This window comes from Leuresthes tenuis, unplaced genomic scaffold (assembly GCF_036924035.1).
Source record: "Leuresthes tenuis unplaced genomic scaffold, fLeuTen1.0.hap1 SCAF_4, whole genome shotgun sequence".
Classification (NCBI taxonomy): Eukaryota; Metazoa; Chordata; class Actinopteri; order Atheriniformes; family Atherinopsidae; genus Leuresthes; species Leuresthes tenuis.
The window spans coordinates 36,642,704-36,665,628 of NW_027325358.1; the positions used below are offsets into that span (position 1 = coordinate 36,642,704).

A 22,925-nucleotide genomic window follows, 5' to 3' on the forward strand; every position below is an offset into this window, starting at 1 on the left:
CATTGTCTTGTATGTTTGTCAGTACAAGTGAGGAAAACTTGTATCATGAAAGAATTAAGCAATTTCTGGGAGCAGCATGTCTTTCCCAACAATGGGACAAGACAGGGATAGAAGGACAACGGGGAGGATTCCCCAAAAGTGTGTTTTTTCTTTTTCAAAAGTGAATGCTTAACAATAGTTAAGAAAACTTTCCATCTTGACCTTCAGTTAACATTACCTTAAACATTCTTCATATGTTCCCTTGTGAACTGGTTTGTGACAGTGTCGGCTGCCTAAACACCCAATTTAAGGAATCAAAAACTGCAAGAGCAGCAAGTAATGAAAACCTAATGAAAATTAAGACTAAAACTGTAACAGAACAAAAAATTAATTTATTAAATAATACCATCACATGAAAATTACATTTCTCTTGTCAAAATCTGTTAGAAAATTAATCATATTTCTCAGGCCTTAGCTTTTTCACTGTCTCCTTGTTGATCCAGAATTCAATTTAAATTCTTCACCTCAGATATAAAGCTTTTAATGGCCAAGCTCCAATGAATCTTAAAGATCTTAATGTTTATAGCACTTTATGATTGCAGGCTTAGATGTGGTTTCTAGAGTTCTAAAATGACATTAAGAGGCGCAGCCTTCAATTCTCAGGTGCCTCTCCTGTGGTACCAACTGCCAGTATGGGTTCCAGAGGTAGACATCCTCTCTACTTAAGAATTTGCTTTTTGATAAAGCTTATAGTTAGTGATGGATTAGATAACCCTGAACCCCTCCTTAACTATGCTGCTATAGATTGCTGAGGAACCTCTCACAATGCATTGAGCCCCCACATATGTAAATGACATTTCTTTTTTAGTAGGTATCTTTGGCTTGTTGTTATGGAGCTTTCAGATCCGTTTCTCCTGTCCTCTCAACTCTAACTGGTCGAGGCAGATGGCGGCCCTCCCTAAATCTGTTTCTGCTGGAGGTTTCTTCCTGCTGAAAGGGAGTTTTTGTCTCCATGGTTACCTAGTGTAGCCTGAGGACAGATGATTGGTTTCAACAGAAGATTTAATCTAATTTGCATTCTAAGGAATTTGATTTAATGGAATTATGATGCCTTGAGATGACTTTTATTGTGAAATGACAATTGAATATCTGAATATTGAATTATGCTCAGTGGAGTGAAATGTCAAGTTAACCATTTAGAACTGCATTTCTTTATGGATTATATGTGCATGTAACAGAGCTGTATCACATGGATCAATTTTGATACTTTCCAGTGAGTGCTGTGCTGAATCTCTCCCCATTCTCAAGTGTCAATGTATGTCTGCTAGGAAATACCTGGGATATGAATGCAAATAAGTTATACAATTTAACAATGCTGTTTACTTAGTCCACAACTAGAAGGTGAAAATTCACAAACCTAAGTGTGCATTTGTAATTTCACATCTAAATGGTTTACTCCGGTTAAAAGGAAGCCCATTGTTTACCCTGTAGTGCAATTCATTTGCGCCGATTTGAGAGCTATTAAAATGGGGTCTTCGTCACTCATGCTCCTAGCATCTCAGAGCAGGGAACACTGCTCGTTTTCCCATGATTTTGAAACCCATTTTTTTTCCTAATGACTGTTAAATCCGTAATATTTAGCTAGTTGGTGAACGACACATTTGTTGGTGATGTGACAAAGTCAGTACATAGATTTACATTCCACCTGCTTTAAAAATTGCTATGATCAGACTACTTGATCATACTGACCACTTCTCAAAAAACTCTCCCTTAACCCTGAAGTCCCTGCAAACTTCAGACCCATATCAAAACCTGCCATTACTCTCCAAGGTACTTGAAAAGGTAGCTCCTGCCTACCTTCAGGACCACCTCAAACACAATTGATAAATTTCCGTCTGGTTTCCGTTCTGCCATAGAAACAGCCCTGATCAGAGTCGCCAATAACCTGCTAATGGCAGCTGATTCTGGTTCACCTGCCCTCCTCGTCCTCCTTGACCAGCCTGCAGCATTCAACACCAATGACCACCACATTCTTCTCAACAGGCAAAAAATACACCACTGGACTCAGTAATACTGTCGTAACCTGATTTAAACCTACCTCACTGGTGGAACTGAATATGTCTCCATGGGTGGCTCATGGTCCAGGACTCACACCGTCACCTGTGGGGTTCCTCAGGCAGCGGTGCTCAGGTCCATTTTGTTTACACTGTACCTCCTCCCCCTTGGCCAAGTCATCAGCCGCTTTGGAATCTCATTCCACTGCTATGCTGATGACACACAACTTTACATGTAAACAGACACACCTTTTGTTGTCATTGTCATCACCATCAACATCATCATCATCACTCTCCATACTAACTGCGTATCTTGAGGAGATAAAGGTGTGGATGAAGTACAACTTCCTACAGCTCAACAGTTCCAAAACTGAAGCAGTTCTAGTCGACATCCCTCACCAAACCTGAACATCTGCCATAACCAGCATTGCTTTCTCCAGCCGGCATTTCCCTCTCATTAGCGGTCACCAACCTCTGTATTAGATCTGACCCTCATCTACCCTTCGTGGCTCACATCCAAAACCTCTGCAAGACTGCCTTTAACCACCTAAGAAACATTTCCAATCTCTGTCCCACTCTTGCCCTCCCCAACACAGAGAAACTCATCCATGCATTTATCTCCTCTAGACTGGACTACTGCAATACATTTCTCAATAGAATCGCCAGAAAAAGCATCCAAAAGCTGCAGTACATTCAAAACAGTGCTGCTAGGATCCTGATGAGAGTGCAGACATATAAGCACATCACCCCCATTCTCCACTCACTACTCTGGCTCCCCATCTCAGCTCGGATTGAGTACAAGGTCTCTCTCCTCACCTTCCAATGCATCAATGGTATTGCCCCTCCCATACCTGACAGAACTCTTCACCCCATACACCACAGCAAAATCCCTCTGCCCTTTGAACATCCACCGGGAAAAAACAAACCTAAATGGTAAACCTTAAAGAGACAAGACTTAGGATAACATGATGATATTCTTGCATGAGGCCCAATGAGTTGTGTTGATGTTCCATCTAAAGAAAACCACTTATCTTACTCTGGACCACACAAACTATTTAATTTACAACTGGCCAATCTGTAAAGATCAGCTAATTTGCTCCAATGTTACATTGTTATCATCTAAGTAATATTTGTGTGATCTTGAGCTAATATTGTTTCAATGTCTAACGTGACAACACCAACATGAAAGCTTTGCCCACCTGATGAGCTAGACTCAGCTCATAGTCAATAGGAAATCAATGTATCTACTTTGTAGCAGACTGACACCAGTGTTCCTCCTTGTTTAGTGTCTTCCACCACCAATTCTATACATCAGTGCAGTATCACAACTCATCTTCTCTAAAATCTCCTTCTTTGCAGTTATTTTGCAGGTTTTCTTTAAAAAGATTCCAGATATTTCACCTTCACCTTTAATTAAAAGGTACTGACATTACTGAAATTTCTTAGAGTGGAGCGGCAAAATATTGTGTTGTTACTTGGAATATTCCTTCTAGAATATAAATATATTCAATACTTTTCATACATTTATAGAAGCCCTTTCACAAAGAAAAGCTAAGCAGCCACATGGCCAATAAGGTATATATTATCATAGAGATGGCCTACGAAGTCATCTGAAACATTATGTGCTGCTCGGCGAGTGTTCCTGATAAACTCCCTCTTTGACATTTTGTTTTTGACATGTGGGCTGGTGAGGTCGATGGACAACAGGATCAGACTGTAGCACAAGACGTATACAGCATCTGCGGAGAGATAAAAGCATACCTGAATTAAAGAAAGTAAAAGAAACATGATACAGTGTAGACTCGTTTTTCGTTCAGTATGATAAATGATGATATAAAAGTGTACTGCACAACCTCTCACAGGGAATGGATGGAATAGCAGTGAAATGAAAATGCTTCAGTGAGGCAGCCAGTCCTTCCTCTGTCTCCCAAGCACTAATCATGCTAATTATATGACTTGTCAAACAAGTCCATCTAAAATAGTAACCAAGTGAGAGATTGTTCTTTCTTATGGCCCGATGTCATCAATAAACCTTCAAGTGGGACATTTTCGTGAAAAAGAAGTCAAGGATTACTTTGAAAAGTAAAAAAAAAAAAAAAACTTTGTTCACCCCCATTTTGTTGCTGGGTAATTCGACCACAATGCAGCTTCTAAGTCAGTTGCATCAGTTTTCGGTTTTTGATCTACTGCAGAATTTAACAGTGTAAATGTTTTAGTGTTCTCCACCGGATGAAGCACCTTTCCTTTGTTTGAGACAATCCATGAGCTTTCCTGAAGCATCACCTTTAGGACAAATTAACACTAACTGTCTCCATAGTTGTATCCAACTGAATGGTAAATGATAAATGGACTTGTACTTGTACAGCGCTTTTCTGGTCTAACTGACCACTCAAAGCGCTTCACTACATGCCGCATTCACCCCACTCACACACACTCATACAGCACGTCTTAAGATACTTAACTACGTGCTTTTCTAATCATACATACACACATTCATACCCCCAATGATACACTGGGGGGGCAACGTGGGGTTCAGTGTCTTGCCCAAGGACACTTCGACGTGTAGCCCAGGGAAGCCAGAGTCGAACCACCGACCTTCCGATTGGTGGGCTGAACTGAAGGCAACTAAACCGTCAGAACACATGGAATCATGTGGTAAACAAAACAAACAAAACCTTTAATAATGTTAATACTTCAAAGTGTTTACCTTTAGCTTTCATGACAACTTTGCACACTCTTGGCATTCTCCAAACCAGCTTCATAAGACAATCAACAAGAATGGTCTTCCAACCATCTTGAAAGAGTTCCCAGATGAAGTTGTTTTAGTCACTGTGATTAAACTAATCCAAAACCATCTCATTTGGGTTTAGATTGGGTGACTATCCAGGTCATCTCACTCAGCACTCCTTCACTTCTTCTTGGGTAAACAGCCATTACAAATATTGGAAGTCCGTTTTGGGTCTTTGTCCTGTCACAAAAATTATGGTAACACAAAACCCAAACCACTATGCCCCTTTGCTGCAGAATACTGTACTGTGATAATGGTCATGTGTTATAAATTGCCAACAATGTCAATAGCAAAGCATCCCCACACCTCCAACTTCATCCTTCATAGTGAGACCCACACATTAAGAAATCATGCCTTGCCTATCCAGAATTTCACAAAGACATGACAAATGAAAGCAAAATTCTCAAATTTGAATTTACCAGATTAAAATATAACAATCCAATACCAAAAAAGTGGGGAGACTGTAAAATGTAAAGAAGTCAAAATGCAATCATATGCAAATCTCATAAACCAATATTCAGTTCACAACAGGACATAGTACACATATCAAATGTTGAGACTGAGACGTTTTACAATTTAAAAAACCTCAACTCATCTTGAATTTTATAGTAGCAACCTGTCTCAAAAATGGCTGGTCAACATTATAGTGGAAAGACTTTGAACACTTCATCATCTACTGTATTAGAAATAATGTCAAAAGATTCTAAGAACCTTGAGACATCTCTGTGTGCAAGGGAAACGGATGAAAATCAATACTGAATGCCAGACAGAGTGCGTTAAGAACAGGCATGATTCTGTCATGGAAATCATAGGCTCAGCAACACTACCAAAAATCACTGTCTGTGAACACAGTTTGCTGTGCGATCTGAAAAAGCAGGTTAAAGCTGTATCATGCAAAGAAGATGCCATATGCAAACACGATCCAGAAACAGAGCTGTCTTCTCTGGGACCTTTAAGAAAAACTGAAACAAAATAAAATCTAAATAAAAGGCCTTTTTAGTAATACTAGACACAGCTTCTTCTGAACTAAAGAGGAGAAAGACCATCTGGATTGTTATCAGCGCCAAGTTTAAAAGCCTGCATCTACAATGGTATCCATGTGCATTGTTGCTTGTGGAACTGGCAAATTGCACATCTGAAGGGGCACCATCAATATACAGGTATAAGAGCAACATATGCACCCATCCAGATGACAGCTTCTTCAGGGAAGGCCTTGCATATTTTCAGCAAGACAATACAAAAACCCTTACTGCATCTATTACAATCAGAATTGTGTAAGTTCATACTTCATAAGAACTACTTCAAAGTTCAAGTCACATAGATTACCTATTAATAAGTTAATGTTCATCATTCACGTGTTCATTTCACATTTTTTGACCTCATCTGCATTTTTCACATCTATCATCATAAAAACTATCATCATAAAAAATAAATAAATAAAACATACAGACAACGTAGCCTATTTTATTTGGTCATTTTAACACACTGATGAAAGCAGATCAGTTTTACAACAACTCAAGTGATGAGTTAGAAAGACATCCACAACCAACTAGAGCTACAACTCCCTATTTGGGTAGCAGAATTTGCACCCCATAATTGCTGTCAAATATTTGTAGATTAATGTCCAAGATAGATGACTCAATTTCTCTACCATCCTCAAAATGGGAGGCAGACCTATCCATCACTTCTAATCAAAACTTCTGGTCACAAATATGTTTGAACACCTTCAGAATGACTGGAAATCCTAACTTGCAGCTCATACAATACAAAATTCTTCACCTAACAAATTATACAGGACAAAGGATGTTCAGGATGGATCTTACACACTCAAATATCTGCACACATTGCACAGATAACACACCTGATGATTATGCACACGCTTTGTGGTTCTGTGCGCCTGTCCAGAAGTTCTGGCTTGAGGTTTGTGAGGACCTATCGACATGGCTCAAGTGTGTCATTCCTGCATGCCCCACACTGTGCATACTAGGTGACTTAGGTGACATCAACATGTAAATTAACTCAGCAACATGGTTCTCACAGTATGTATGTATGTATCGCAAAGAAAACTATCTAGCCGCATTCACAAATTTTTTCAGATTTTGAGTTTTTTTCAGGTACGAACAGAATTTACGCGTGATCCAGACCTGTCATAGGAGTCATGTAAAATAGTCTGCTGTTATTTGAATCAAGTTTGCTTGACAAATGGATTGAATATTTAATTACTTTGAAGATATCATAAATAAATCTATATATTATACCCCATAATTATGCTGACATTATTCTGCTGGACTTAAATTATGCACTAATTGAAGGTTAATATGACTGTGTATCTAACAAGGTCAATAGGAAGTGTAACCAGCGGCTGACTTGCTACTTTTGGATGCCTTAGCACGTCAGGCTCTTGGAAGAGAGCGTGTGTTGTGAGACTGGGTAGATATCCTTGCGTTTTGATTGCCAAGGACTGTGCTGCTGCAAATATGCAGTTTGCGAAAGCCACAACTTCAGAGAGAAACACGCCGATCAAACCTAATTCCATCACACGTCCATGGACATGGTGATGGCTGTCTTGCTGGTAAGTGACTTCTCTGATTGTGAATATTCACCAGGCAAACTTCATCAGATTATTTACCGAAAATTCACTATTTTCTCCAGTTGGCTATTGGCACCCTTAGTCAGCCCTGTAACGAGACGGGAACGCTTGTACAACGAGCGTCATATGCGCACCCGTGCTGTTCTGGTGTGCTGAAGGTCAGGTGGATGTGTCTGGATACAGTGGGGGGCAAACTACTCTATAGCCCAGAGAAGGGCTGCGTTTTGCACAATATTGCCATGAACGAGGGTCTCCCACTACCTGAACCAGCCCAGGCAGACAACACGCCAGAAGACCCCCCTCATGGACCGCCCCATCAAAGTGCCATCATGATGAGGCAACAACTGATTGCACGACTTTATTTGCAGTCATCGAGCGCCTGGCCATGGCATTTTCATATTAAACTATTTCTTCTTTATTTCTGTTACAATATGAACTACAGGTGACACGGAATTAACAGCATTAATAATTTCCTCCCATTTCTTCGCTTCAGCAGCAAATAACAGATTTTCCTTTTTGGATCTCTGAAAGCAGAATTTCAATCTCAGAGCCTGTAAAGTTGTTCTTTTTGCGTCTTGATGCCATTCTCATGACTCAATTCTTCCTGGCACAGGAGAGAGGAAGTGTAGTCTTATATGGTATTATTTAGGGTGTGGAGTATGCACATTTACTATCCATGTGCACCTAAATACGCACGGGTGGCATTCATCATTTCCGCAGGTCGTTTACACACTTTTCCAAAGTTAAGAGCGGTTGTTGAATCTGACGTGGCGTGTTCGTACGAGACCTTTGTACGAAAGAAGTGAGAAAATTAGAATAAGAACACCAAAATATTTTTGCATGAGGCCCAATGTCTGCCTCCTCAAAACATCAATTGGGGTGTGGCTGCTCTCCCCCTGTTGGGAGCTTCTTGGGTGGGCCTTCAGGGATATGGGGGTCTCATATTCAGGCCACTGTGTTGCATAAGATGTGATTATATGTTTATATAATGTTATTTTGTTGTTTTTTGCAGGATTTGTAAGGGGGGTGGGTTACATGGTCTTCCTAATGAATTTATTTGATTTTTTTCTTGTTCAAGATGAAGTGGTTGTTCCCACACCATGCCATAAAGACCAGTTTCCTATATTCAGCCTTAAGTGGTGCTTCCATCTCATACACACAACCTCTCATTCTTAAATAATGTGGTATTTTTGTGAAGTTGTCAATGATCCAGGTGGTTGTGGAGGCATCCATCTCCATTTTCTTCAAATAATAGCAGAAGCTGAATTGTATTAAAAACATCGGAGAAACACATGATCCATTCTGTGCTGCCTGCTTTACTCAGATGATTGTGGGCTAGCTGAGGCAGATGATGGATCTTTAACCCCAACCCTGACAATAAGCAAACTGTAGTGGTTCATAAAATGTCTTTGCTTGCCTACTGAGTTGAACCAATAACAGTCTCTACAGGACCTTTATGATGTGCGATGTCAGAGCAACTGGTCTGTAGTCACTGAGAAATGAAGGATGAGATTTGTTTTAGGTACTAGAACAAGGCAGGATGTCTTGCACTGCAAATTTCTTCTGATTTAGGCTATGGCTGAAGACATGCTGTAGAATCCCAGATAGCTATAACTCATAGGCTTTGGGATCCTGTGGCTGATGCTATCCGGACCTGCAGCCTTTTTTCAATTCAGTTTCTCCAGCTCTTTCTTCACCTCACTGCCGGAGACAAACAGGCTGGAGGGGGAGGCAGAGGAGGTCTTAGAATATCCTTATGTCAGAAGTTGATATGTTGGTGATGCTGCATTAAGATCCATGACTGAGGTGCTGGTTGACATTATAGAGGTGTGACAGGTTCAGGAAGGGGTGTGGTCCGTGCTGCTGGACACAGATGAGTGTTGTTTTGAACTGAACCTATTGAAATATATGTCCATACTACCATAAGTTTGATCCCCCTTCACGTTAAAGCCTGTGATTTTCTTCATGCCCGAACACACATCCCTCAAGCAGTTCTGCTGAAACTTGCGTTTTCGCCTTTCTCTCTTTTTTCTACTTTTTCAGTTGTTTTTGAACACTTTCCCTGAATGCTTTCCTCTTTATGTTCAGCAGCTTTATCATGGTAGTACATGGCATTTTATTCTGGAAGCAACTCACTGTTCATATGGGAATAATACTCTCCACACAAAAGTTCAAGATGACAAATTATGGAAATAAAGAAATTTTTTCTGTTGTTAAGAGAATATATTTTGGTGTCTGAAGTCATCAGCAAGTTAATGACTCCCAAAAAACATAACCCTGGTATCTTTGCTCTAAAGTTCCTCATTAAACAATTCTGGTTTTCATAAGTTTTTTAGTCGAGGAAATGTAAGTATCTGAGAAAGAATATATCATGGTCTATCGATTTTTCTTTTAGTAGGAGCTAACGCTAACAGCTTAGTTAATGAAGATGGCATACACCACCTTTTCTAGAGTTCTTGCTGCTACTTTTTGAAAGATTAATATTACTGTTATTACTTTGTTAACTGAAGCTTTCTTGTTGAACGGTTACATTCTGTAATTCAGAAAACCTGCAGCTGCGTGGATAAGGTGTGTTTTCAATAATATACATCTCAGATTAATAGAGTACTTATATATACCTATATAGCGAGTTTTTTTTTTATATAACTGGAGCTTTAATTTGTTGCATTTACTGCATTAAATTACACACTGGATGCTGAGGTTTCAATGACAGTTAACGTACATAAACACACCATAACTCGCCACAGTTAGCATGACAGTGTCTTGTTAGCCAACATACATACAAACATACATAAACTAACTTCTCACCGATGTCCTGTTGCAGCCTTGTTAGTTGAACCTCTGTGGTAGTTTCTTCACTGTGGTTCAAACTGATATAACTCAACAGTTTTGTCATAAACCTGGCTTTGTGCTGGTAACGGCTCTGGAGCGCAGGGACTCATTTTACAAAGACGAATGTTGCAAAAGCTGCTCAACATGATGAATACTACACAGAGGTCTCATGGCATCCCTTCCATTGTTTTCTGATGTATCTGCATGGTTATAACAATGCATTGTCACCTTATGTGTCACCCAAAGCTAAAAAGTTACTGCACACATGTTTTAGCATTTATATGCAGAAGGAATTAATTTTATCAAATAGTATCCTGGTAAAACTCCAAAATTCAAACGATCAGAAGCAACTTCAGCCAGATTGTTTCATTCAGTATTATGTGTCACCCAAGAGAAAGCTCTCCCTTGTTCTAAATTAATTACAAACTTTTTGAAGCTACGGTATGAAGCGTGCAACACTTATCTAAAGGTACCCAAGATTAAGAATGTAATTACTGGAAATTATTATTATTACTATTTCTTGTCATATTCACAAGTATGATCAGTGCATGGTTTCTTTAGCTCCGCTATAACAAAGAATAGTACAGGTCATTTCTGGCCATAGCAATAACCATACACAAAAACTTTTTTAAAATCAATCATGATTAATAATTTACACATGCATTTTTAGTGAAAGCTGAAATATCCGCTTTCAGGGCTTGGAGGATTTCAGCCTTTAGAGCATCCATGTCGTTACGTTGTGGTGATGCCAGAAGTGGCTCACCTTGGCCTTTAGATGAGCTCTGGCATGCCGGGGGGACAGGCTTGCTAGAATTAGCACTACCTGTGTATTTAAATTTCTGCAGATTTGCCGCAATCTACACCTTCTGGAGAGGTATTGTCGATTTTGTTTTTTTAGACTCTGCTTTTACAATTTTCTGTGAAATTTAGTTGACTTTAGATGAAATTAATAAATCTGAACAGGAGCCCATGCCAAACCCAACCTACTCACTTGCCGCCATCTCTATTATCTAATACAATTATCTCATACAATTTAATGCTGCATACTTTTAAATGTCTTCATTTTTAACTCTTAAAGGTTTTCTACCATGTTGTTGACAGGCTTTAAGTCGGATTATTTTTCATGAAGTAGGATTCATGTGAGACTGCAAAAAAGATATGTTCAGAAAATATGTATATTCTACCCATCGGGACTGATCATAAAAAATGTTTTACCGCAGATTGCATCTTTCAGCTAACTATTAAGTTAGGTCCACAACAACCAAATCAGTATACAGGATAAGTTCAATAAAAATGTATGCAAATACGTACCAGGACTAAGGCCAAGGTCACGAACAAGACCAGGGTTACAGGCACAAAACCTGTGGCTGAACTTCGTAATTAGGGTTTCCAGATACTCTCCTCGCTCCTCAGGTGCATGGATGTGTCTGAAAAAATCCCGCAGAGCATTGGGAAGGAACTGGTTACTGAAGTTGTGAAGTGTCACCAATTCGTCCAAGACATCCCTCCTGCATAAACAAAGACATATATTGACAAAATGTTGTGACAAATTAATTAAATTATTTAATGTGTACCCATGTGTTATTGTACTATTAATGAGAGAAACCACACGGGATGGCATATTTTGGCATAATGCTGTGGTTGTGATGTTGATTAATCAGTTTTGAATAAATTGCCAATAGTGTCACCAGCAAAGCATCCCTACATCATTACACCTTTCCTGCGATTTTTCAACTAGATTACAATACATGCAATACAATACATACTTTGCCCTTTCCTGCATCTCACAACCCCATCATGACAAGAACCATAATCTCAAATTTATAACTTCTGGTCTTAAACATATGAGGAAGGCAAGAAGTTCAATAAACTAACTTCTTAGAAGGCTTGTTAATTGAAAAACAATTCCAGGTGATTACCTCAAGAAAATGTTGGGAGATCACCAAGACTGTGCACAGCTGTCATCAAAGCAACATGTGTTTACTTCACAGAATCTAAAACTCAACTTCGCTTTTTAAACACAACTTTGTTTATCACATGATTCCATGTGGTATTTCATAGTCAGAAAAAAAACTATGTAAATAACCTATGTATTTGACTGGTCATGTATACACACACACACACACATATATATATATATATGTAAATCTCCACACTCGCCCTTCTTGTGGGCAGTACCCTTCCTCCAAGCTCTGGGTCCTTTACTAGAGGCCTGGGAGCTTAAGGGTTCTACGCAGTATCTTAGAACTGTGCTCTTCTGGACAGAGATATCTGATGTTGTTCCCAGGATCTGCTGGAGCCAGTTTGGAGCTGCTACATCTATCACTACTACTTTCTTCTGTAGTTTGTTACACATGTCCGGTTGATTAGCCATCACCTGCTTATCAGTCTGGATCTGGAAGTCCCACAGGATCTTAGTTCTTTCTTTCTCCACCACCTTTGGAGGGATCTCCCATTTTGATCAGGGGGCTTCCAATCCATACTTGGCACAGATGTTCCTGTACACTATTCCTGCCACTTAGTCTTGCCACTTGGTACGGCATGCATGTATGTCGTACAAGAGGCTGCGTATTACACCCCGCTACAATGTTTGGTCAGGGAAGGCTGCAGACCCAGATGGAGTGTGTTCAAGGCTTCTGAAGTACTGTGCAGGACAGCTAACAGTCCTTCTTCATAGGCTCTTCAATATGAGCCTTAAGATGGAAAAAGTCCTGGTGCTGTGTAAGACTTCCTGTCTCATACTGGTGCCCAAATTAGGGCAACCGTTCCAGTGGCTTTGAAATCTCACATAATAAATACCTTGGAGCTGCTCCTTGTTCATCGCATGAGATTGCAGGTTGCTGAGGATTTTGACCCCCTCCAGTTTGCCTACCAGAAACCCAGAGGAGTGGAAGACGCAATTCTGTACATGCTGCATTGGGCATATGCTTCTTTAGATGTGCCTGGTTCATATGTGAGAGTCATGTTATTTGACTACTCCAGTGCTTTCAACACCATACGAATTACGGACTATTTGACTGCCAGACAACAGTATGTCAGGATGGGGAGATGTGTTTTTGGAACACTGGAATGCAGTACTGGGGCTCCACAGGGTATTGTTTTAGCTCCTCTTCTTTTCACCCGCTACACCAGGGGTGCCCAACCTTTTTTGACCAAGTAGTCAACCTCCCGAGATTTACCAGTCCAGTGTCAACATCGCAAACCCACACACATCATTTCCAGCCTCCAGTAAGTAACCTCACAACAGTTTTTCCTTGTTGTCACTCAACCACAAGACATCACATCACACACCCTCCCTCTCTCAAACACATACACACATCCGCGCTCTCTGCTCCTCACCCATGGATGCACACACACACACACACACACACACACACACACACACACACAAATCTGCCTGATGAGCAATAGCCATAACTGACCTTAATATGAACCAAACAGAAAAATAAACCGGATATAGAACAGGTAGATCTCTGAGTTAAAAAAAATTCAATTCAATTTAATTAAAAAAAACATTTGTCCCAGAGGGGCAATTTAAGGCACATAGAGCAGCAGGAAATCACTTCCTACCCTAGTGGGCGACCTAGCACTGGGAGAAGGAGGCTACCTTCTCATAGTCAGGGGTGTAGGACCTGGTTGCAAGGCTTAGGTAGGCTGCAAGGTGGTCATCAGTCATTGTTGATCTAGACTTGTACTTGATAATTCTCATGTGCGAGAAAGTAGACTCGCACAGATAAGTTGATCCAAAAAAAGCTGGTTCAAGGCACATCTTCTGAGATCGGGATACTTCTCCTCCACCAGTAGTTTCCAGAACACAAGATGCTCTCCAGGTTGAGTGGATGTTGGCTTTGATCTCAATGTCATTTTGCAATGTCAGAATCTCATCACCAAGAGCAGAGCTTTCCAGGTCAAAAAGTGATTGGACTTTGGCAGCAATGTCATCAACATCAATTCTTACACTAAATGGATAACACATATAGCTGGCTACAGGCTCGATGGATGCAAAGTCAGTAAAAAGCCTCTCAAACTCTGATGAGATGCTCTGAACATGCTCTTCATAATGCGCACTATCAAGCTGTGTCACACCTTTACCTCGATGTTGTAGTTCTGCTGGCATGTGAGGGAAGTAGCGCAGGTCACCACGCTGCGGTCTGCTTGACATCAGCTGTAGCTGGCTTTTAAACTTGTTCACTGAACTCATCATGTTGCCTGCATCTTTACCCTGCAGCTCTGAATTCAATTCATTGCGCTCGCCAGTGAGATCAGCAAGGAAAGATAAATTTAAAGCCACTGGTGGTCCTCTAGCTTTGTATGGTAATCCACATGTTTAGAAAGCTTCAGGAAGTCCTTGATGTCAGGCAACAGCTCTGTAAATCTGGCCAAAAATTTACCTCACCTAACATCTGTGTGAAGCAGTAGGTTTGTGTGCTCAGCATCATTCTCCTCCAAGTGAGCAGGGAAAATCAGCAGACTCCTAACCCAAACTGATCACACAATCTTCATCACAATCTTCATCACAATATCCATCACGTAATTCCTATTTAAAATCTTTCCACATGCTTGCTGGTGAATTATACAATGGTAATTCAGGAAATCCGGGAAAGATTCACTTTCTTTGCGCAGTGCAATGAACCCACTGGGTCCCAACATAGCAGACGCCACATCAGTTGTGATGGAGATCAGCTTCAAGCTGATGGAGAGAGGAAGTTTTATCTCGCTAACAAATCCCATGAAAGCATTGAAAATATCCTCACCTCTGGTGTGTCCTTTTAATGGCAAAATGGTGAGTGGCTCTTCCTTGGCGCTCATGTCTTCAAAAACCATCCTGATGAAAACACACAATTGTGCCACATCCACCATATCAGTTGACTCGTCAAATTGGAGCTAAAAGCATTCCCACGCGTCAATTTCCTTCCTCAGTTGCTCCGCCACATCCACAGCCATTCCCTCTCATCCCCTTGTAATAGTATTGCAGGAGAGTTGCACTTCTTTAATGGCCTTCACCATCTCTGTTTTATTTTTAAAGTCCTCAAAAAGACTATCCCTTGCCTCGAGAAAGGCTTCCTTCACAATTTCGCCGTCGGTGAATGGCTTCTTGTGTTGGGAGTGAGCGACACGATAGGAAACAATAGTTGCGGCCTTACCCTGAGTCTTCGGTTTGGTGAAGATTGACTGCCGTGTTGCAAGCTGTGCTTTCAAATCCCGCACTTTTGTGGAGCGTAAAGGCATTTTTACTGGGAAATCCGTAGCTCGTAGCTCCCGTGTACCGTTTTAAAATGCCGCCCCAGATTCCCTTTCTTTTCTAACGCCATCATTGCATTGCAAATCAAACAAACAGGCTTTGAATGAGAGTAAAAATAAATAATCTTGTTCCCATTCGGAGGGAAAATGGTAGGTCTTGGCTCGTTTCCCCTCAGCCATGTTTACGTTTAGGAGTGGTAACCGCTCTGATCCTAGCTGCGAGCTCCGGGCTCAAGTTTTAAAAGCAGGTAAGAGTGACACATCACCCCCACCCAGTTGGGCGGGCAGGTTAGACGGGTTGCAGGAATGGGGATCTTTCATTGATAATATTATTATTAGTGTTGTTGCTTTTATTAACTGCTCTGATCAGATTCATAGGAGACGTGCTTGTTTCCTGCCGTTTCCATAGCGATAGCGGCACGCCAGATAAATTCATATTAGAATTTCTTTTCAGCGTGAGAATTATTTTTTTATATTTTTTCCTACATCCCTCGTGGTCGACTTTGGATCAGACCATGATCGACTGGTTGGGCAGTACTGCTCTACACAATCTGACTTTTGGTACAACTCAAGAGTCCTGCCACATACAGAAGTATTCTGATAATACGGCTGTTGTGGCATGTGTGCGCAGTTGACAGGAGGGGGAGTACAGGAACCTTGTGGAGGCCTTTACTGACTGGACCAAAAAGAACTGTTTGCTCCTGAACACTACCAAGACCAGCTGGTGGTGGACTTCAGGAGGTCTAAAACTCAGTCTGCATTGATGGAGGGGAGATAGCGACTGTGTGGTCTCACAAATACCTGGGGGTTGTTCTGGACAATAAACTGGAGTGGTCTGCCAACATAGAAGCAGTGTACAGGAGGGGACAAAGCCGTCTGTTCTTCCTGAGATGGCTCAGGTCCTTCAATGTCTGCAGTGACATGATATGCATATTATATCACACTATCATTGAGAGTGCACTGTTCTATGCTGTTGACTGCTGGGGGAGTTCCACTACAGACAAAAACTGTAAGCGCCTGGACAAACTGGTGAAAAAGGCCAGTTCTCTCTCAGAACTGTGGTGGAGCAGCGGATGAGGAGGAAACTGTATTCTGTTTTGGAGAATAATAAACAACCTCTCCACAGCATCCTGGCAGGACAGAGGAGCAGCTGCAGTGAGAGGCTGCAGGACTGAGAGGTTCAGGAGGTCCTTTGTCCCCACAGCCATAAGGCTTTTTAACAGTGACTGCTAACGTGTTCTTCTCACATTTATTTATTTATTCATTTATTTATGATTTTTGTTCTAATATACAATCATTGTAAATATTTTAATTGAGCTACATAACAATTTGAATTTCCCCCACGGGGGATGAATAAAGTATTTTTCTATTCTATTCTATTGAGCTGCCACTATTACTGCCTATGTGCTATCTTTCAGACCAGTTTTTTCTAGTTGATTTCAGCCACTTCTTCAATCTGTTAGTGGGACATGCCATGTCAACACAAGCCTTCAAAGTGATTATTATTTCTGATCATTGCCCAGTGTCATTCACACTTAAGCCCTGTGAAACTGCAAATCGAGCTGAAGATTCAATCTTAAACTCATGACAGATACAAATTTTGCAATTACTTAGAGTCACACATAAAGTAATTTCTTTAAACCAATGAAAGACACTATTATGGGAAACTTTCAAGGTGTATTTGAGATGTTGCATAATCTCTTTCCTCAAGATGTGTGACAGGGAAAAGCAGCTAGAACTAGAAGAACAGATCCATCAGATCCACCCTCGCTAGAAATGCAATAAAAAATGTCTGTGCTTAAATAAAAACTCAACAAAACACTGTCAGACAAAGATTGCAGAGCTTTCACCATTGCTAAACAGAAACATTTTGAGTTTGGTGATAAATTACAGAAATTATTATCTGGAGAACTGCGTAAACTCCCCTCACTAAATCAAGCAGAGCGTGAGACTCTAAGTGTAGCTCAGACGGGCTCATTAAAGAAATCTACAAGAAGTTTAAAGAGCTGCTCGCCCCCCATCTATGTGAACTTTACTCTCAGTCATACCATGATGGCTACCTCAGACACTGACCGAGGCCATCATCACCCTTTTCCCCAAAAAAAGGGCAAAGACTTGAAGGAAGTGAGCTTATATAGGCCAACCTTGGATCAAAACAATTTAGCTAAAATATTAGCCCAAAGTCTAGGTACTTTCATGAATAAGCTGGTATATCCAGACCAAACTGGATTTATACCAAAGAGAAATTTCTTCCATAACTTTACGCGCCTCTTTAATGTTATACATTCTCTCAGACTTCCCAAAAAGGACCTCATCATTCTTAGTTCGGATGCCAAAAAAGGTATTTGATCTCGGCTGAATGGCTTTATTTATTTGCAGTCTTGCAGAAATTCAATTGTGGTGATACATTTGTATCTTGGATGGGGTTATTATACAGTAGACCATGTGCTAAGATACTTACTAACTGAAATCTTTCCACGCCATTCCAGCTCAGTAGAGGCACGAGGCAGGTATACCCTCTCAGCCCACTTGTGTTTGCTCTATTCATAGAACCGCTTACAGAAACCATTCGTTCACATCCTGAAATCAACAGTTACAATACAGAGTATACTGAGAATAAGATCTCTCTTTATCCAGATGACAATTTGCTGTATGTTTTGGAATGCCAGATATCTATTCCAACCGTATTGGAGGTATTTTGTACTTTCTCTGGATACAAGATTAATCCCAATAAAAGCAAGTTACTACAAGTAAGACTCAAGGATTAGGATTGACTCAAATAGCTTCCCTTTCTTGCAACATTTGACAATTTAATTTAATTTAATTTAATATCAAGCTAATTTGCCTGCAATGTTAAAGAAACTAGAACACAATATCCAATTTTGGAAGGCACTCCCAGTTTCTCTGCTGGGTCGAGTAAATCCCTTCATCACCTGTGACAGCAAGCAACACATGCTTTAAACACAGTTTGATTACATATGATATGATAAGAACCTGGAAACAACAGAGGAAACACTTCAAGCTCAGGGCTCTGTCGTTCCTATCACCCATAGCAGCAAACCACATCTTTGCTCCCTCTTCTCTGGACAGGTCCTTTAACATTTTTAAACAAATAGGTATTTGTAACATTGCTGAGCTATACACTGAAAGTACATAAAAAAAATACAAATTGCCTAAAAATTATTTATTTAGATACCTGCAGATCAGAAATTATGTTAAAAATTATCTTCCCAATTTTGAATGGGTAAAACCTGATGATTTAGACTGCTGTAGCACAGCTTATTCACTCCATGCTCTGTGACAGTCGGTTAACTTCACACGTAGTTTTCTACTGATAGTTTTGTGCAACATGGCAGGATATTTATCAGATTTTGACGACATGGACGATAACTTTGAGTACGATGGACGTCCTTACCGGAGTGAATGAGCTGTGCTGCAGCGGCAGGCGTCGATGACGTCATCCCAGTAGACGAGAGTGTAGAAAGCCCTCTATAAGCCCCCCGATAGCCGCCAATAACATTGCAGCTATGAAATAACAGTGCAACAGTATGCGTTCATTCATTCATTCTTCTTCTTAAAGTATTGGTGAAATAAAGACAGATAATGCCTTATTTAGAGGCTGCATCCTCTAAGTCCCGTTCACTCCGTTATATGGATCTCGAGGAATCTAAATATCTTCCGAAGGACGCCGACTTTCACCAAACTGTTCTGGGTGAGTAGATGATCGTATTTCATGCCAGAAATAAGGTCTAGCTTTAAAAATACCGGAGTTCCTCTTTAAGTTCACTTGTAAAGGTTCAAATGCATTTTAGGTTCACCCTGAAATTTCACCTGAAAGCCAAATATCCCTAACTTTGTGTGAGTATGTGTGTATATACATGTATATATATAGGCTTAGGTGTTACAGTAGCTTTAAACCATTTAAAACAGTTTTAAAGTAATAAACTGTATGCTCAGCTCATGGTGTGTCTCCTCCTCTCTCCTAGCCTCCTTTGCAGTAGAGATGAGTACATTTTCCCTGTGTCTCTTGTTAGTCTGACAATGGATTACACATGACATACATTTAACAATAACTAAGCCAAAATGCAGAAGCAGTATGTACACTTTACACCTTTCATAAGAGTTAAGATAGTAATAAGGAGCTAGGTGCTTCTAATCAAATGCACTTGATTAACTGATCATCAGCAAGCTGTAAAACCACCTGTAAACAGAATTGTTGGTAGTTTGGTGGTCTGAAGCAAAACAATGCCAAAGAGGAAAACCATCAGCACTCAGCAATGATCAGAGAGAAGCAATTGTTGCTGTCTATCAATATGGGAAGAGTTCCAAAGGCATTTCTAAACAATTTGTAGTCTATCATTCTACAAGAAGAAAACCAAGTGGAAAACATTATGAGAGTTGCCAATCTTCCAAGGACTGGACAATACCAGCAATTTCACCTCAAGGTCAAGGCTGACCTTTGAAATTGCAAAAAAAGAGTTACATCTCCAATCTACAAGCATCAGTCAGTATATTAAAGGCTGTTAATGACAATGCAGTTACGAAGGATTGGACAAGTATGGCTTGTTTGTGTATTCTGCAAGAAAAACTATTATCTCTAAAAAGACAAGAAGGCTTAGTTCTATATTGTCTGATCTGAACAAACCACAAGACACCTGGAACAATTCTGAACAGCACAACACAAAAGGAATGATTTTATGAAAACCACAAATAAGCCAGACACTGTCTCCACCCTAGGAGACGAGATGTCAGTGGTTGAGGAATACAGTTGCCTGGGAGTTTAACCAGATAGCAGAGTAGACTGGAAATGCAACACCAATGTCTATAGAAAGAGACACAACAGTCTGTACTTCTTATGGAAGCTATGTTCGCACCGAGATGTTGCATATCTTCTACAAGTCTGTGGTAGTGAGTGCAATCGAGCTTTGCAGCCATCTGTTGGCAGCATCAGAGCCATTGACTCAAAAAAAATTGATAAATTGATACAGAAGGCTGGCTCTTTGCTGGGGACTGCTCTGGAGTCCCTGAAGCTGAAATGAAGAAAAATGCTTCACAGGTTAATAAACATAAAGAAAAACACTCCCCACTCTCTGTACAATACATTGTTGAAGCTATGGAGTGGGATCAATATGAGGCTTCTTCAGCTGTGCTGTAACACAGGAGGTCAGTTCTGCCACTCCAGCCTTATTCCAGCAATACCAATACATAGGGGTGTGACGAGATCTCGCGAGATTAAACTCGACGATATTTCTCCTTGTGTTAAACATCTGTCTCGCGAGGTTTGTGAGCTAGCCAAACATCTATTTGTGACCTGTGGGGGCACTAATGCGCCTTTGCTACGTCTAGCCTGCCATAACATAAAGAAGGAGAAGGAAAAGAAGAAGAGGACGAGAAGGAGGGCAAGCAGCCAGTTGAAGATAACCCCGCCACTTTCAAATCGTTTTTTTGGCAGCATTTTGGGTACCTGGCGGAAATGATAAATGACAGTAGAGTGACTGATAAGTTGTCAGTGACATACTTGGTCAGGCTCTGTTTGCACTCTGTATTGACAGAGTAGAACTTTGATTTGGTTTTGCACATAATATAGTTTGCACTTGAAAAAAGAAAGAAATATTTTATTCTATCTATTTTAACTTTTATAAATTTTAGTTTTAGTTTCAATTTGTGGAAGAAGAAGTTAATAAAAAGCTCATGCTTACATCATGCATGTAAAGAGTTATAATAAAACATTTCAAAATGCATGTGCAACTGGGTTAAATAATCTGTTGGTCCTGTCATATATTTTGTCATTGTAGTTTTCTTAAAATCTCGTCTCGTCTCGTACTCGTGAACCCAATATCGTGTCCCGTCTTGTCTTGTGAGCTGAGTGTATCGTCACACCCCTACCAATACATAATGAAAGCTTATAAGGATTATTACACACTGATATACTGCAACAATATAATTTACCTTTGGGATAAATAAAGCATTTGTTTAATTTAATTTCATAAACACTGCAAATAAGATAAATATATAAATACTGAATCAAAACTCTGCATTGTACATGATGAGGAAGCCCAAATTGTAAGTACATAATATGTACATGGGAACAGTGTTGATGCGGAAGATGAACTCTTTTGGTGTTTCTAGAAATGTTTATTGTAGTTTTCATTGAAAGTCGCGTCCAATTTTCATTAATATGCTGGTTTAATGGGATGGAAGACAAAAATAGTTGAAACAGCCTTGTCAATGTGTGCTCCACGATTATTGGAGTCTAGTTAAAAGATGTGTGTTCACTTTGGAAGATACAAGTGGTCCAAAAAGCAAGAGGAATTATTAGTCATTTGGCCATGTTCACTCCAGTGAATTTGCTCTGATGCCCTCAGGGTGGGGCAATTATGCACCCCGAAGGAAAAGAAAGCATTATTCTGATTCTTTCGTTCCATCTGCTGTTAGGTTGCTAAATACCAACAATCAATTTTTTTTCTTTAGTTTTCTGTTTTTATTTACGAGGCTGTTATCGCGTGATGGGATCAGCCATCTGAGGCCACTTGTGGGTGTCAGATGCTGATCTCTTGTCACTGACATGTTGGAATTGTTGTTGTGAGGCTGTTGTGCATCCACAGAGATGTAAAATGATAAATAACATGATTACTTTAAGGTCCTGCTGCTGAATCATGAGGTGTACACATGCACTTAGTTCTAGTTTAATCTTTGGAATAGAAACTTGTGACTTTATTACTTTATTTTAAGACCTGGCAAAGACCACATGATATTTTAACAATGACCTGATATGAAAAAGCTCAGAATTAACAGAGGGTGTATGTTGTGTGTTCTGTCAGTATACAGCTCCCTCTACGGTAACAAAGATATGATTCACAGGCAGGCTGTGCTTAACTTTCAGAATTGAAGTGACAAACTGTCATGACGTAAGACATGCGATCAGAAATGCAACTTGATGAACAGAATGTTACACTGCTGTTGGAAATGTTGAACATGTCTTAACTTTATCCTGCCAAGCAACGCTAGCGAAGCAAAGTAACAAAACTTAAACTTCAACTACATAATAGGTCGCCCTGAGACATGTTATGGAGAAATAGGACTGTGAAGCCTAAATTTGATTTTGCACACACGAAAAACATAGTCATGAATTTTGTATTACATATCAGTCAATAGATCAATTTAAAACTTCTTATGAAAAAATTTAAATATTTTATCATAACTAAAGAGGACTTGTGGGTTTTCTGTGTGTGTGTGGGGGGGGGGGGGGGGGTATATTGGTGTTTCCGTGTTCACCTCTCATCAAGGTAAATCCTCAGCATCTTCCAGTTGAGCCGTCTGGTGTAGAAAATGAACTTAGCCAGCTCTGTTGGATGATCCACTAGTATGCCTTTAGACCTGAAATAAATGATACCCTGCATGCAAATACAAACAGAGATACACAATGATAATGAGATAACGA

General features: G+C 40.1%; 1 protein-coding gene across 3 annotated transcripts in view; it reads right to left on the reverse strand.

Moving 5' to 3' along the window:
- Positions 1-353: 353 nt before the first annotated feature.
- Positions 354-22,925, reverse strand: part of fbxo8 (F-box protein 8) — a 30,322-nt gene continuing 7,750 nt past the window's right edge. For all 3 annotated transcript variants that reach the window (XM_072383649.1, XM_072383648.1, XM_072383647.1), the window contains exons 6-8: positions 22,760-22,878; positions 11,555-11,751; positions 354-3,772 (exon numbers count right to left, since the gene is read on the reverse strand). In XM_072383649.1, the coding sequence (XP_072239750.1) occupies positions 3,585-3,772; positions 11,555-11,751; positions 22,760-22,878 (504 nt within the window). In that variant the 3' untranslated portion in view covers positions 354-3,584. The remainder of the gene's footprint in view (positions 3,773-11,554; positions 11,752-22,759; positions 22,879-22,925) is intronic.